The following is a 15,377-nucleotide window of genomic DNA, read 5'->3' as shown; positions in this document are numbered from 1 at the left end:
TTTTACACAGAGTGTCCAGAATAAGGAGAAGAGCATCCTTTCTGGGATTGTACCTCCTGGCACACCAGAAAAATTCTTTTTTGGAGGTGGGAGACTGGGCTTGAATTCCAGATCTTCCATTTTGTGTGACTTAATTACTAGGTGATTATGGAAAAGGTAGGCTTACTGCAGCATTTGTGCATTCACTGGACTCAGCACTGCTGCTGATGTACCTAACCTGGACACACCTCTCAGACCAGACTCTTCCAGGGACATTGCTAGGAGTGAGACATTTAGGTTATGCTCTATCTCACATCTGGAGAGCAGAGATTCTGCACTGCACACTCTTGGGCAGTTCTGCACATGGAAAGCTTGCAACCTCAGGTCCAAAATGTAAATGTCAGCTGAAAAGTGAACACTGCTAAGTCTTGCTGTTGCTGCAGTGAGAGGTTTCTGGGTCCCTTTTTGGAGGGTTTATGTCCTAAATCCTGTCCAAAGTCATGTTTTAGATACTTAAATCATCTCTTAAGCTCTTGCAGTTCCTCACTGCAGAATATTATTAAGCCTCAGTGAACTTACTCACTCTCCATTATTAAAATCTGGAAATAAGGGATCTAAATAATATTAATCTGGTTTTCATAATATGGGGTATGTACCTGGACATAAAAGCACTCTTTTGATGAGTGAACACAGCAGTCCCTCATAGTACAGGATAGTAGCAGTAGCTAAGTAAAACATAACCTGTTGTGTAATTCTGGGCTGCATTGTAAATTTGGTATTAATGTGATGCTTCAAAAGCTAACAGAACATTTAGTTGATATACTGTATCTCTCTATTATGTAGAATATCTCCTCATAAATATGCATGCATAACAAAACTGGCAATTTGAGGAATTTATGTAAAACTCATGAATTCTGTTTGATATCATGGGTCCTCAAGATAGATCTGTTTCAACCTGCATGCTCTATATTGAAAAGAGAGAAGGTTTTTTCTTTCTTTTTTTTTTCTTCTTTTCCCTAACCTTTTCAGTGCATTCAGATTTCAAAGGATCTGCCACAAGGCCAACCATGGAGCATAATGGAATGCTGACAACCTGAAGTTGAATGGAAGACTTTCAGACAAGAAGAGCTGGCAATTGCTCAGAATGATTTATTTGCCCAAGTGGGTTAGTTACCAGAACACAGATCACATCTTGGGAAAATTGAGTGATGCTGAAAGAGAAGTAGAAGGCAAAAACAGGAAGGTGACTTAATGGCCATTCTGGAGTAAGAAGAAATCAGAAGAAAAAACTTGTTGCAGGAATGTGAGAAGTTATTTTCTGCTGTCAGAGGCAGACAGAAGCAATTGAGAATATAGAATCAGTGAAACTGAAGGCTAGATTTAAATGCACTTTTGACCAGTTTAGGCAAACCTAGTTAGATAATGAATGGAGCTACACTGAGATGTTGGAGAGAGATAGTTACAGTCTTAATTACGAAACTTTCAGATTTCTGCTTCACTTGTCAGTCTCAAAATACAAGTTTGAACCTACTTCACCAAAACTATTTTAAAGTGAGGTAGGTTTTCAGCCCTTAAACCCTTTAACCTTTACTTAAGAATCTGCTAAATTTGGAATACGGATATTCAAATATAGCTCCTAACGAACAGATACAGTAAGATACTTTTCAAAACAGAAAGTAATGCTAAATGCTTCTTTTTAATGTGAAAAACCTACATGTTAAAGTATGACTAGAGGTTTCTGAAATTGAAAAATACAAGAAAGAATATGAGGGTGAATAATTACTAGTACTAAGAATATGCTGAGATGTTAACATTGAGCTTCCAAGTGCTAAAATGAAGAAAGAGATACAAGTCTAGTAGAATTTGACTCAGCATTATGGTTAAAGGCTTAGGTATGCTGTAATGTGAATAAAAGTGGATTATATAGCAGTTTCAGGAAAGGATTTCCAAAGTGTCTCTACCAGGGGATGGTGAAAGATTTGTTCTGGTCTGTTCAGTGCGAGCTTCCTAGAAGGAATTTTTTGAACCAGTGTAGTTTATGGGCTTCTGTTATTTCTGTAGTAAGTTTACAGAAACATGTGTACTTACAAAACTCTTTATAAATGTCCCAGTTCCATGTAAGGTGCATATTTCTCAGTCTTTGTAATAAGACCAGAAATAGCTACTGTAAGCAGGTGGCAGGGATCAACTGGTTCAGAAATGAAAAAACCTAGTCTTTCACTCATAAAGTTTACTTCCTTAGCATTTATTTCTTGTGAAAACAGAAGGCAGCTTTTACAAACACAGGACAAAAAGAAAGTGGGTTTTCAACACCAGATCATGAAAAACCGAAAGCCCAGTCCTGTAAGAGGACACAGAATCCTTACCGAGCAAATGGCTCACCTACTACTGCATGAAAGAGAGTGTATTTAAGGTATAACTGTCAGTGCCTCTTCACTCTGTTTCTATGATATTTGCTTCCCAAGGCCTGTAATTTGCACGAAATCAGGCAATTTTTATTGTCCTGAGTTAAGAGGGTTGACTTTATGATATATTAAGGCAGCAGTCTGACAACTATTATGTACAGCCAATTTCACATTATTTTGATAGTGTGCATAAGGTGATCACGTGCTCTACATTCACTATGGGAAGGTCAGTATTCCTTTTAGAAAGGATTTTAATTCTTAATTCCTATTAAGTCTATTGGGAGTTATGCAGAGAAACCTCTGGTAAAATTTATGAAAGTTCAGATTTTGAGTGATTTACCTACAGCTATAATGTTTTCCTTGCTAGGCCTCCTGAAATTGAGAGCATGTAATCCTTTTTTTACTGGAATTTCATTTTTATTTCTGGATAGGGAAAGAAAATTCACAAAGTCTGTCTCATTTAGTACAGAGAACCTCATGTAGACTTGGTGAAGGGAGTTCTTGAGGAAGAGTTTGACATAGACACAAAGTAGATTGCTCGTTACTGAAATAATAATAACAAGGTAGAAAGGTAAGCTGGAGTTTGTGAATGTTCCATCCCTGGCAGTGTTCAAGGCCAGGTTGGACGAAGCCTTGGGTGAGATGGTTTACTGTGAGGTGTCCCTGCCCATGGCAGGGGGGTTGGAACTTGATGATCTTAAGGTCCTTTCCAACCCTAACTGTTCTATGATTCTATGTACATCAGATGTGTACAGCACACATGTATTTAAAGTGTGTGAAGAGGCACTTCGTATTAGTATAATGTCCTTGAGAGTAAGATGTTTTGTGGATTTCCTTTTGCCTCGGTTGATAAATCTTGGGGGATAAGAGAAACAATGGAATCTAAATTGAATGTACAAGTTCTGAAGTGTATTTGTGGAATAAAAGTAGGAGGAATATTTTTTTCTAATATTTATTAAGATGTAGGTCAAATAATTTTCTGGTAGCGGGCTGAGAGAAAAAAAAAGACAGCATCTATTTTAAGAACCAATTTAGATTTTCACATAAATGGAAATCAAGAATAATTCTACTGCATTACACAGAAGTATATAAGGACTGGTGCAAGGTCAGAATGAAGCCTCCTGTTATTTCTGTTCAAAATGAATTTAAATCAGGATGACTGCACTGATTTCAGCAACTTCAGGCTGGTTTTTAACCAGATGAAAATTTGGCATTAAGTTATCACAGTAAGTAGTTCAGGTAATATTTTCCTAAAGAAAGAGATGGGGATAGAGTCTAATGTGGCTGCAGTACCCCATGAGCACCATCTGGTGCAAGGTGCACTACTGGTCAAATGACAGGGACCCCTCTGTCCTATCGACGTAACTATTGCATCCAAACCTGTATTTTGGGTTTGACCTTGTCCTAAACTCCCGCTGATGCCAATGGGAACTATGTGTGCAACACAGTCTTTTATTCAGGCTGCCAAACCTTAATAATTTCAAAGCATTGACTTGGGCAGGCATTGAGATAATTCACATTTGGGGCTTTGCACTGAAGCACTTGAATTCCATTTGAGTACAGTACCAGCCCCATAAACCCATCTCTAAAAATCCTGCCCTGAAAAGAGGATTACTGTACATATGCTACATTTGCTCCCTTTTTCCATAACATTTTAATGCCTCAGGGATTGAGTTTCACTAGACGCAGTGGGAGAATCCTGGTACATCTGGTTTCCCTGTGGTCTTACATGATGGCTGAACAGCCTCACAGCTTTTGCGGTCAGGTTCCCTATGGGTTCACACTGTGATTATATTTGTTCACCACAAATATATCCTTGTTTGTCATAAAGATATGAGTGAATTGAGCTGCTGTTTATGCATCCTATTTGCAAGTAGGATTTCATAGAATCATACAGTGAATTAGGTTGGAAAGGACCTCTGGAAGTCACCTTGTGCATTTCCTGGCTTGGTCTCTTCCCAGAGATGATTTCTTTTTTCCCCTTTTGTGGATGGACAATTTACAAATGCCCTTTCAGCTGACAGTGACCTCTGCTTTCCTACTTCTCTCAAATGCAAGGGCTCACCCGAGCCCACACACATTCCATATTGTAAAAGATTATATGCAAGTTTTGTAAAAAAAAAAGTGCAACATAAAATACTAAACTTTGAAACATGAAATGTGGCATGGAAAAAGGTTGAAGATGTATAAGCCACACAGCTATTCCTGAATGTCTAAACAAATATCTGATCACTTGTCTGACTTCTGTCACAGCAGGAGATGGTTCCATGGAGCAAGAGGGTAACAGTGGCCTGGGCATGCATTTGGTAACCAGTGAGAGTCAGCTGTGACTTCCCAGACAGGATTTGAGGTTATCCAGCTTCCTTTGCATCAGGACAGCCTGCTGCCATAACCCTGGCATGGGATATGGTCGTGGCAAGGTTGTATGGGCTTCAAAGGACACAGTTTGGCCACCCCTTTATGAGAGCTTGATACCATTTTAGGACAATAAAATTTTTGAACTGACTTCACTGAGATTTTCACCAGGGCCATAATTATTACTAGATAACACTGACCTGGTTTTGGAAAAGCACTTCCTGCATATTTTTAACATAGAATAGTTTCTTTTCTGGGATTTATGTTTTCTTTCTGCAAATACAAGAGAATGAAAAACAAGACTATGTGGCATTTATTGCTGAATACTGGTTTCTTATTGGCAAGTGCTCCAGATACACAATCAGTATCTTTCATTTTTATGAAAAGATGAAAAGAGACTTAGGTAAGGCGCATTGCAATATTACTTTTGATGAAAAAGGACTTTTGGTTTTGTTTTTTTTTTGTAGATACACACTTTAGACACCATAGATGCTATGCTGCCTCCAAATCTCAGACAGATCGACTTTTGGAAGCTGACCACAAATAGCCTTTCTGAAAAGGTCCAACTTTAAAAGGCATAATCATTTCCTTGCTGATCATGCAGAAACAGAAATGAAGATGTACTATTGAGAAAAAAAAAAAGAGTCAACATGGCTTCTGCTGATCCTCCAGATCATCTGCATAGGTACAAATAAAGTTTAAAACTGCTACCATGTAACTGATCAAGAATCATGTTTGTTAGGTTGAAGTCCGAGTAACAAGTTCAGGTATTGACTGTCATTTCATTTCCATAGCCACCTGAGCTCAGAAAAAGTTGGTAGAAAATGCCCCTGAACAGTTCTAGTATTAATTAAAGACATTCTCATTTCACAGGTGGTTCACGCAATGGAAAGGGAACATATTTTGATAAAAGTGACCATTTTCTTCACTTTAATTGTGCCAAGATTAAAATTGGTAATGTTTTAGGACTGCTGCTTTTTTGTGAGCGGGTAGAGAAGGGATGTGCAGTTGGATTACTTATTGTTAGTATCATCACAATGTGTGCAAATAGCTGCACAGAGCAGAACAGACGAAAAAGACAGATCCTTCTATAGTAAGTTTTATAGAACTGTGTTGTGCTGCAGCATTTTGACTCCATTCAAAAAGAGAAGGTGATTTTCATGCTTTTCTTATACTTGCAAAGTGAAGAGTAGCAGTACGAAGATGTGTGCAAACATTTTAGTGCCTTGAATGAATGGCAGCTGGGAAAGCTGATAGTAGTGCTGGTTCCAGTTGAAATTTCTGAGGCAAAGACTAGTGAGTAGGAATACAACCAATAAAACCAACAGGAAAGCTCAAGCAGAACACAAAACTTTAACCCAAGACAGCAGCAAGCTCTAGTTTTATACAGTAGCATGTCTGGGGATACAGTTCATTCTTCCCTGCCCCTAGCGGTCGCAACTCCTCGGTCTGCTGGATACCGCACCACCTTCAGGCCTTCACTTCTTATAGAGGTCTCTTTGCTCATGAAAATCTCTGTTCTGCACTAATGAGATGAATGATCCAGAAACGAAAGGCTGTGCTGTCTAGTGTGCTTGCACCTTAATGTGACAGAGCGTTCCACGTATATTCAAATTTCATTACAGACAAATGGACCTGACAAGACCAGTACAACATCTGGAAAGGTTTTGAATAGTTATACAATTTTATTCTTTTAATTTTACTTAAAAGTAGATGTGCTTTTATGGTATTTACCATACCATAGCTTGGTATGTAAATTCCAGCTTGCTTGCTGGAAAGCTTGCTTTCTGATATTGGAAATGTAGTATTTAGGTGCTACTCTGTATTCATGTGAACTGAAAATCTTCATAGTTTCAAAACTGCTTACATTCTTTAACAATTTAAGGCTTAGTAGTGTGGTCAGTATCTAATGTATTAACAACTTGTCCCTTGCAAGTTCTGATTTCAGCAGGAATTAAGTGTTTCGGGTCCTGTGCATCTTCAGAGAAGGGCCACAAACATGATCCAAGGACTGCGAAGCCTGTCATGTGAGGAAAGGCTGAGAGCTGAGTCTGTTCAACCTGGGGAAAAGAAGGCTCAGGGAGATCTTATCACCACACTCCAGTATTTAAAGGGTGGCTACAAAGAAGGCAGAGAGTCCCTTTTCACAAGGAGTCACATGGAAAAGACAAGAGATAATGGGTACAAGTTACTTCCAGGGATATTCCACTTGGACACAAGAGGAAAATCTTCACGACGAGAACAATCAGCCATTGGAATAATCTCCCCAGGGAAGTGGTGGATTCCCTGATGCTGGACAGTTTCAGAATTCAGCTGGATAGGGTGTTATCTGGTCTAGATCATTTTTTGCCAAGAAAGGTTGGACCAGGTGATCCTTGAGATCCCTTCCAACTTGGTATTCTATGATTCTGTGATTGGTCACATCAATCTCACCCAGTATGTTTCTGCATTTGTTTATGAATTATTGGTCTTAATTTTCTAATCAAGTGAACAACCTGTATTTCTGTTGACTTCAGGTCATTTACTAACAATTTGTTCAAGTGTAAACTGCAAGGACAAACAGATCCAAGCTCTCCTTTCCACCACTCTTAACAACCTCTTGTCATTGTATCAGTTGACATCTGCCAAACCTTTCATCAGATGCAAAACTGAATGGTAAGGTTACTTCTGTGATATAATAATTAAAGCACCTCTCATGGTAACAGACCTATTACGAATCATCCATTTAGTCATGTTTTATGTTATTATAAATGGTAAGCCCAGCTCCCTGCTCCCTTCTCACAAAGCCTATGTAATCAGCTTCATGGAAAGAGGAATCAAGGCTTCAGGCTTTATCTAGTCCATACACATGAGTCTCTAAGCTGGTCCGGGGCAGCTCTCATGGGCAGGGACATGGTGGCCAAGAACCACAAGCACAACACCCTCCAGAAATCATAGTGAGCATCCTGGAGATATGACCTACTTCGTGTGACACCACTGCAACTCAGTGACTCTCCTTCTACTTGTTCACTCATCAAAGGCTACACTAGGGTTGCAAACATTAATACCTGTAAGCATATAAGGGTTCTAAGATAGAAGGCACCGTAGAACTGCCAAGTCTCACAATAGTGTTAAAGCAGCACCATTGGCAGCAGGATTTATCTGAGTGGGAGAAAGGCTTCACAGTAGTTCTTGATCCGTTTTCATACAGCCAGGGAAGCAAGTGCATTAGGGATTGGGTGAAGTGTTTAGAGTTCTGGTCCCACATACTGTTGTACCCAACAGAATGGCAATGCCTAGCTGGTGTGTAGCGCCTGAAGGTACACCATGAAGAGCGAAGGGTTTCTGTCCATTTACAAAGGGACTGTACACTGACTGTTAAATGTTTGTAGGATGGCTGACTTTGAGCTACACTATTAAAGCAGATGGAAATCATAGCAGTCAAAAGCTAGTCGTTCAGGACTTGCAGCTTTCTTGCACTAATTAGAGGGTAGGCTGTATTTGTTAAGAGGTAGGCATTGTCAGGCTGTCTTGGCTTTGTGCTCTAAAGACAGCCACTAACGGTATTAGTTTAGTGTGCAGTGAACTGCTTTGTGTACTAGCTCAAGTCCCACATGAGCTAGAACTGTTTTCATAAAATGCTGGGATAAAACAAGCTCTTTTGAAGCCTAGAAAATATATAAATGTATAATTCAAATAATTGTAAAGCACTAGAACATAATTTTTCTTTAGAAAAAAAGAAAATGGTCCTTTATATCCTTGGATTTCCAGCTAGAAAACTACCATAAATGGCTCTTCTAGTATAAAGGCAACTACATAATAATAATGTTTAAAAATCACATTCAAAAGGAAAAATAAATACTTCAAGTTTACCTTGTACCAGAGAAACGGGCTTCTTCACAACGCAAGCTGCCAGTTTCAAAGTAAGGGGACCAGCCCCCTTGAAGTACTCTGAACTAACTAGTATGGAAATGAGATAAACAACAGGACTAAAAGGCCACATTAGTTTGTAAAGTCACCTAACATAGGCAAAAGTATATAAGAAAAAAGTATTTAATATAAGTAATTTAAGCAGTTTAATTTCTTGTCATCCTGATTTTCCTTTTCATAAGAATTACTTTATCAAGCTGATGACAAATCATACATGAAAGTTTATTAAGACAAAAGAAAAACAGGGGTATCCGATTTTACACTCAAGCCATTAACAAATGCAAGTCTTTAACAATAAAGCTTCTGTCAGAACGCAGGAAACAACACCATTACACTGTGCAAATACCTTTCAATAGAACATAGAGCTTCAGGCAAAGAACACAGTTCCACATATCCCTGTCGCTTAATGCTAACTATTCTGCTAAAGTTTACCTCTCCTGCAACAAAGCTATTGCACAGCTCTGCAAAACTGCCAGGGACCTTTTCCAATGTAAAGATAAAAAAGTCTGTGAAAAGCTGCTTGTGATAAAATTTATTCTATTGAGAGAGCAGTATTTAATACTCTTCTGAAAAATTGGCAAAATTCTCTAACTTTGGAAAATATAAAGTTAATGGTGTGTTGGTTCTGTGGGTTGTTGTTTGTTTTTCCCAGGGTAATAGTTTAGCCAAGCTGGAACATGGAAGATCACACTTTATGTGTGCTTGCATCCACCCAGTTAAAAAATGAGATTCAGGATCATCTACTGCTGCTAGGCAGCTTTCAAAGGTGACACTACTGGCTGAAGCTCTTCTTAGGGCTGTAAATTTCACCTGTACATAGTACTTGTGCACTATGTCCTTTTCTGCCTTTTGGGATTCACAAAAAGGGTTCAAGAAGAGCTATCTGGCAAGACTTAAATCTGATCAGAGTAACTTTGTGACCATTATTATCCCTGTAACTTCAGAGCAGAAACCTACATTCTTGTGGCTTGCAGGATAGAGTCCTGTAGTTTTAACCCCACGCAACTTCAGAAGCTTTCGTTTTACCTTCCTCCCTCCATTAACCATGGGGTTGATGGAGGGGTATAAATTGCAAGACTGAAATCACCAGGGCTTCTGCCTCCTCAGAGGCTGGAAAGCAAATTCAAACCAGTCACAAATGGCATACAGAAATCTTCACTACAGCCCTGCCTGACAACTCCTCTAGCCATTGTGCTTTGTGCTCTATTGAACAGAGACACAGAGGGAGGAACAATATCAAAGTATGTGGCACTGCATCACGTTTAAACTTCTCCCCCAAGATTTCTAGCAAAAGTGGCAGGGTTCACACCACAAAATCAGAAGGAAATTCTGTGAACTGTGGAAAGCTCACCTTCCTGTGCTCCTTATCCTGCTGCTGCTACAGACTGCGCTCAAGCGGAAGCTAGAACATCCTAACAAGCCAGAGGGACTTGTGGTAGACATTCTTGGCTGTGCCATCTTACCTTTGGTACTTAAAAGAAAGAAATGGGTTTTGGGTATGCTACTGAGTAGTCTTTCAACCATACACCATACAATCTGACTAAGCATGAATAGAGTAAGACAACTTACATCACCCATTTCGCATCAGGACTTTTTACTTTGGTTTTGGTGCTGACCTTTTGTGGAACATATATGCATCAGTCACGTAAGAAGCCTAAACACTTAGCTAGCAGCATAAGTTTGTCATGAGGAAGACACTTAAGAACAATGGACCTGTTAACTAAAACCAGGATTTTAACACATTTCCAAAAGAAGTATGTGCACAACTGTCTCATTATAATTCTAATGGCCCCCTAATGCAGAAGTATTACAGATAATTCCTCATTAAAATAGGTAACTTCTGTTTTGGGGAAAAAATTACAAACACCAAATGAAATAAGCCTTAAACCTGGTGTGCCTAATAGAAAGCTGAGTACAAAAAAGTAGAGACAAACCCCATATCCCTAACCCAATTTGTGTACTTTTCTGTGAAATACACATTAAATACTGGTTCCATTCTTAAGTGTATCTACTTGGTAACCAGAACACAGGCTACAGGAGAGGCATGTTCTAAAACAAGTGAAAAAAAAAAAGGTTTAAATGTTCTCTGATGTCTCATCTCTGTGACCTGTTAGGTGTTAACTGTCATTATGAAGAATGTGAGCATGTGCAGACAAGTCAAAGCAGTCTGCTCACTAGCTATCTAGTTAGGAGTACTTCCAAAGCTCTGTTGTTCTGACTGGAAGATTAACAGCTGCATCCACCTCATTAACCCTTGAAACCACAATTGAGGAACTTGCTGATGGTCTCCCACACAAGTTCCATTTATAAACATTTACTGTGAACCACTGTGGTTTTCCTTCCCTGTTCAGAAAGTTCTTATCCTTCTCTAAGAAAGTATTTAATCACAACTAAACACAAGCAATATAAAACCATGTTACTGTCACAAGGACAGATCCAACAAATCCCTTTTACTGTGTAGTCTTGATTCTGCTGCCTTGCACAGTAAGAGGGGTTTGCAAAAATACCTACTACATGGTTTCTGAAAGTCATCCAGAACCACAGCTCAGTCTCACGCCCCAGATCTCAACCCCAAGCCATGTTTGGAAATTCACTTCATCTGAGCATCTTCTTGAAATCACTGTTGCCCATTCCTTTTCCTTGCGTACAAGCCAAGGCAGGCACAGAATCCAATCACACTGACGGCAAGGCCTAGTAGGAAGGCGATGGTATCTCCTGCATCCAGGGCTTCAGCTACTGGCAGCTGCAGCAGCAGTGAACTGAGGACCAGGAAAAGTTTTGAGGTGTTCTTGGTAGAAGGCATACTGACAGCCAGCTGACCCAAGGGGAAGTTAAAGGAGAAAAGCGGTGGAAAGCTTGGAAGCAGGTACTTCAGCGTTATCTAAAAAGGAAAGCAAAAGGAACGTGATAGGATTTCCCTTTCCTTCCTCCCTGGAATTGTCTTGCTGAAAGCCAACTGATGTGACTGATATATTACAAATACCTTTGTGGGACTCAGGAAATTACGGTTTTATCTTCACAATTGCAAAAGTAAATGACTTACTATCATGAGAAAGCCACGGTGGGATTGCTATCTTGTTATGCAGCTCGGTGGAAACTAATGTTTTGGAGCCCTACTTGCTCTCCTGCCTGCAGTCCGCTGTGCCTGTTGACTTCACGTTGTGCTACGTGGGCCTTCTGTACCCGCTGTTCAGGGCTGGATGGCTGCTGCACATCACTTACCAACGCCTTATGAAGCTGGACATCCCCGTGAGCACAGGGAGACCACTGCACTCCGGCGGGGATCCGAATTTCAGTGCCAGCCCCTCCCCGGGTACGTGTCTCCGAGCACACCTTACTGCGGGACAAGCATTATCCTTCCTGTTCCCTCCAACTTCGGCATGCCGCCGGGACCCACCCGCTCCGCAGCCGCTTTTCCCGCAGAAGAGGCTTACTGGCGGGGACACACGATAGAACCCCCCCGCCCAGATGCTCCGCCGTGGCCGAGGCCGCCTGGGCCACCAGGGACAGCGGCTTCTCCAGCAGCCCCCATCGGGGCTAGTAGGGGGGCTCTCGCCCGCATCCGGCCGGCCCACACTGGAGGGGCCGCGAAACAGGGAGCCACGGGCACGGACCCGTTCCGTCCCGTCCCTTCCCAGCGGCGCTGGGCTGGCTGTAGACGGCTGCTCCCCGGGACTGCCCCTGCCCGCACGGCGCCCCTCAGTCACCTCCTGCCGCCGGCTCCGCACTGGGGGAACCTTCCCGCTCCGCGCCGCCTCAACTGCGGGGGGCACCGGCTCACGCCACCTCACCGCGCTCTCGCGGCCCGCCAGCGGCCATGACAGGAAGGGGCGGGGGCGCGGCCGGGGGCGGACGTGACCCGGCCGGGCCGCCTCCCGCTCCCGGCACGCACTGCCTCAGCCCTGCCGCCGTGGCTGGCGGCAGGAGAATGGTGTAGTGCTCCTGAGCGGTTCTGGGGCACAGCTCTGGTTCCGGGAGCGCTGCCCGCCCGCCCGGGGGGTGCTGCCTACGGGCAGGTAGAGCGCTGGGCGCTGCCGGGGAGCCCCGGCACCATCGGTCGGCCCCGAGTCCCTGCGGCGTCGTGGTGAACCCCAGCCTAAGGAGCGTGTCGGCAGGCAGCCGGCCCGTACCTACGCACTGCGGCTTAGCTGAAGGCAAACCATGGCGGCTTGGGCTGGTTGTCACTAAAGATTTCACTAAAACAAATAGCACACGTTACCTTTAGTTGGATTACAGGCAGTACCTGATTCGTTTCACATCTAGGCTGTCCTGCAGCTGTGATAAGTAGTCATCTGAGCCGTTATAACAAGTTCCTGCTCTGAGGAAAGCAGTTTGGTGCCTTGTAAACCAAAAGTCTAAGACACAGAGAAGCGTTACCAGATATTATTTGGGATCACACCAAAGCCTAAGTCTAGCTTGTCTCGATTTTTATCCTATTTCTACTTTGGGCAAAGCTGCTTGCAGGAATAATTGTGTTACACTGGGTTAAAATGTCCTTGTAAATGCTGCAGCAGGTAAGAGGTAGCTCCTCGTCAGAGCTCAGTTTTTATCTAAGTGGCAAACATGTGCCTAAGTTTGAATATAAGACCTGTAAGCTGTTATGAATTCAAAGTATGTGTGTCTTTGGAATGCTCGCAGAAATAACCAGAGGAAACCGTGCTAACCTGATGTCAAAATCAGCCTAGAATGTGTAACCCAAGCATTTACATCAAGCATTTATTCTGAGTGAGAACTCAAGCTCTCACAGTGTTAACCAAGACTTGTGCAAGAAAACCAACTTTTGTAAACATTTAAAGAAACAGTTTCCAATGACCTTCTTAAAAAGCAGTGGAAACCCAGATTGTTCTACATACATGTAGCCTTGCCTCTGCATTATGTAATTTCACTGTAATTGCCCTTCAGCAACCATTCTTCATGCTTAAAGGAACTTCAGAAATCTGAGGTGGGATGTTACCATTGTGCTGATTGTTATTCTTTCATTAATGCCCTTCCGTTCCCCATCTGTCTGTATCCATCAGCTGTCAATTTTATTAGACAATAAACGTCAAGGGATAGAACAGTCTTTTTGCTCCCTTTTAATACCAAGTAGCATAAAAGCATCTTCATTATGAGCAGTAGTGCGTAGACTCTGCGTAATACAAGTGGTAATGAATATCAGCATAACTCATAAGCACCTTTTTTTGTTCATGAGACACCTATTTAATTTTTTCAGATCTGAAGTACTTCATGCTTTGTGTTCAGTTCTGAATGCATTTTCTCAAGAAGCTGATGCCAGATCACTGGAGAAAAATCCTGAAATTCCTAAGAAAGATGTCATGGCATGGAGGAGAGTAGTGGTGCAATACCTTTCCAATACAATCCCTTTCCTTAAGGAATCACAGATAAATTGTAACCCAAACAGGCCCTGAAGGGTGGCAATTTGAAGTGCTGGAGAAAGGTGTCATCTTAGTAACTGTTGTCATCTTGGACAGTGGTACTTGGAGCCCTGGCTTGTTTTGTTCCTTGCTTGGCCTGTTTGCGGCATCCTGCACTGCTGACAGGTAAATGTTACACTGTTCTCCAATGCCAAAAATATTTAAATCATCCCTTTAAATTTTGGTGCTGTATTTGCTGTCACCACCACTTACCAAATAATATATTCAATAGTTGTCCCACAAAACTGATGTGAGGGGATAGAACAGTGACTTTCAAGTTCATCTTTTACAACTAGAAATGTCAGTACCAGTGAGCTCTGGCATCTTTGGACCTGAGTGTTTTGAAAGTGACGAATGTAAAGTCCAAGGGGAAGATTGGTCTTCTCATACTATCACTTCTCTCTTCTCAACAACCGTACAAATTTATAGGCAGTTGAAATGAAATGGAGAACTACAGTAGGGATGTGGAAAATACTGATTGTGAGATATATAATTTATTAGCAATATAATGGAAATGCCATTGAGGGATAGAAAGCAGTGCCATCTGGGGATATTTCTTTTGCTTATGAGCTCTCTCAATGCCATTGCATTTTGTAGCATTGGCTTCAGAAACAGTGCTGCTTTGAAAAAAAGCCAACAAAATCTAAACAGTGAAGGAGGCTCTGTCGGGTGGTTTTGTGCTGTCTGAATAGCAGAGAAATGTGTATTCAGCTTCAAGCTCTGCCATCAGCTTCCTCCATCACCTCAGGCAAATCTTCCTTTTGACCTATCACTGCTTTGATTGCTTAGCTGAAGCTATTATGTAACTAATATTCAGAGGAAAGACAGAGAATTCCCAGAGCTGAGGAGCTGAAGCTTTGTAAATTTTGAGCACAAGGCTAAGGATGTGTACGTGAGAATGGAAACTGAAAATAAAGTGCACTTTCTGGAGAGGAAAACGTTAGGAGATAATCAGCAGAGCAAGGCTACACCCTGAAGGAGGCATTCAGTATTTTTCTTGCCCTCTTCCTTGATTCATCTGGTTTTGAGAGCCATTTGTTTAGTGCATGACTACACTGATTTGAGAAGCTCTCCGATCAATCTTTAGACTTCAGTTGTACTGCTGTAATGAGAAATGCTAACTCTGATTACCGATAAGACATTGACTATGGGGCAGAGATTATCACTTCTACATCAACATGTTCACCCTTGAGCTACTTTTCCCTGATGATACCTAATCTGACATTTTAGCTGTCTGTCACTATGTCCTCATGTCTTCACTCACAGATCTACATCCAGTCTTTCTCATACAAAAAACATGACTTGCTTTATTTGG

At 41.6% G+C, this 15,377-nt stretch overlaps 1 protein-coding gene across 1 annotated transcript; it reads right to left on the bottom strand.

The window, feature by feature from the left end:
* Nucleotides 1-10,927: 10,927 nt before the first annotated feature.
* Nucleotides 10,928-12,395, bottom strand: SMIM30 (small integral membrane protein 30). The gene is made up of 2 exons (XM_061373090.1): nt 12,356-12,395; nt 10,928-11,529 (listed from the first exon to the last, which is right to left on the bottom strand). Exon 2 carries the CDS (start codon nt 11,449-11,451, stop codon nt 11,266-11,268), a length of 186 nt encoding a protein of 61 aa, XP_061229074.1. The 5' UTR covers nt 11,452-11,529; nt 12,356-12,395; the 3' UTR covers nt 10,928-11,265.
* Between the last annotated feature and the right edge of the window lie 2,982 nt (nt 12,396-15,377).

Source organism: Neopsephotus bourkii, unplaced genomic scaffold (genome assembly GCF_033783945.1).
Source record: "Neopsephotus bourkii isolate Nb327-2 ecotype Australia unplaced genomic scaffold, CSIRO-AGI_Nbou_v1 NB_1624, whole genome shotgun sequence".
NCBI lineage: Eukaryota > Metazoa > Chordata > Aves > Psittaciformes > Psittacidae > Neopsephotus > Neopsephotus bourkii.
Note: the sequence above shows the minus strand (reverse complement) of the source record. Positions and strands in the feature narration are given on the sequence as shown.

Coding starts and splice junctions, on each gene's coding strand:
- SMIM30 (XM_061373090.1), bottom strand. CDS start 11,451: ATGCCTTCTACCAAGAACACCTCAAAACTTTTCCTGGTCCTCAGTTCA.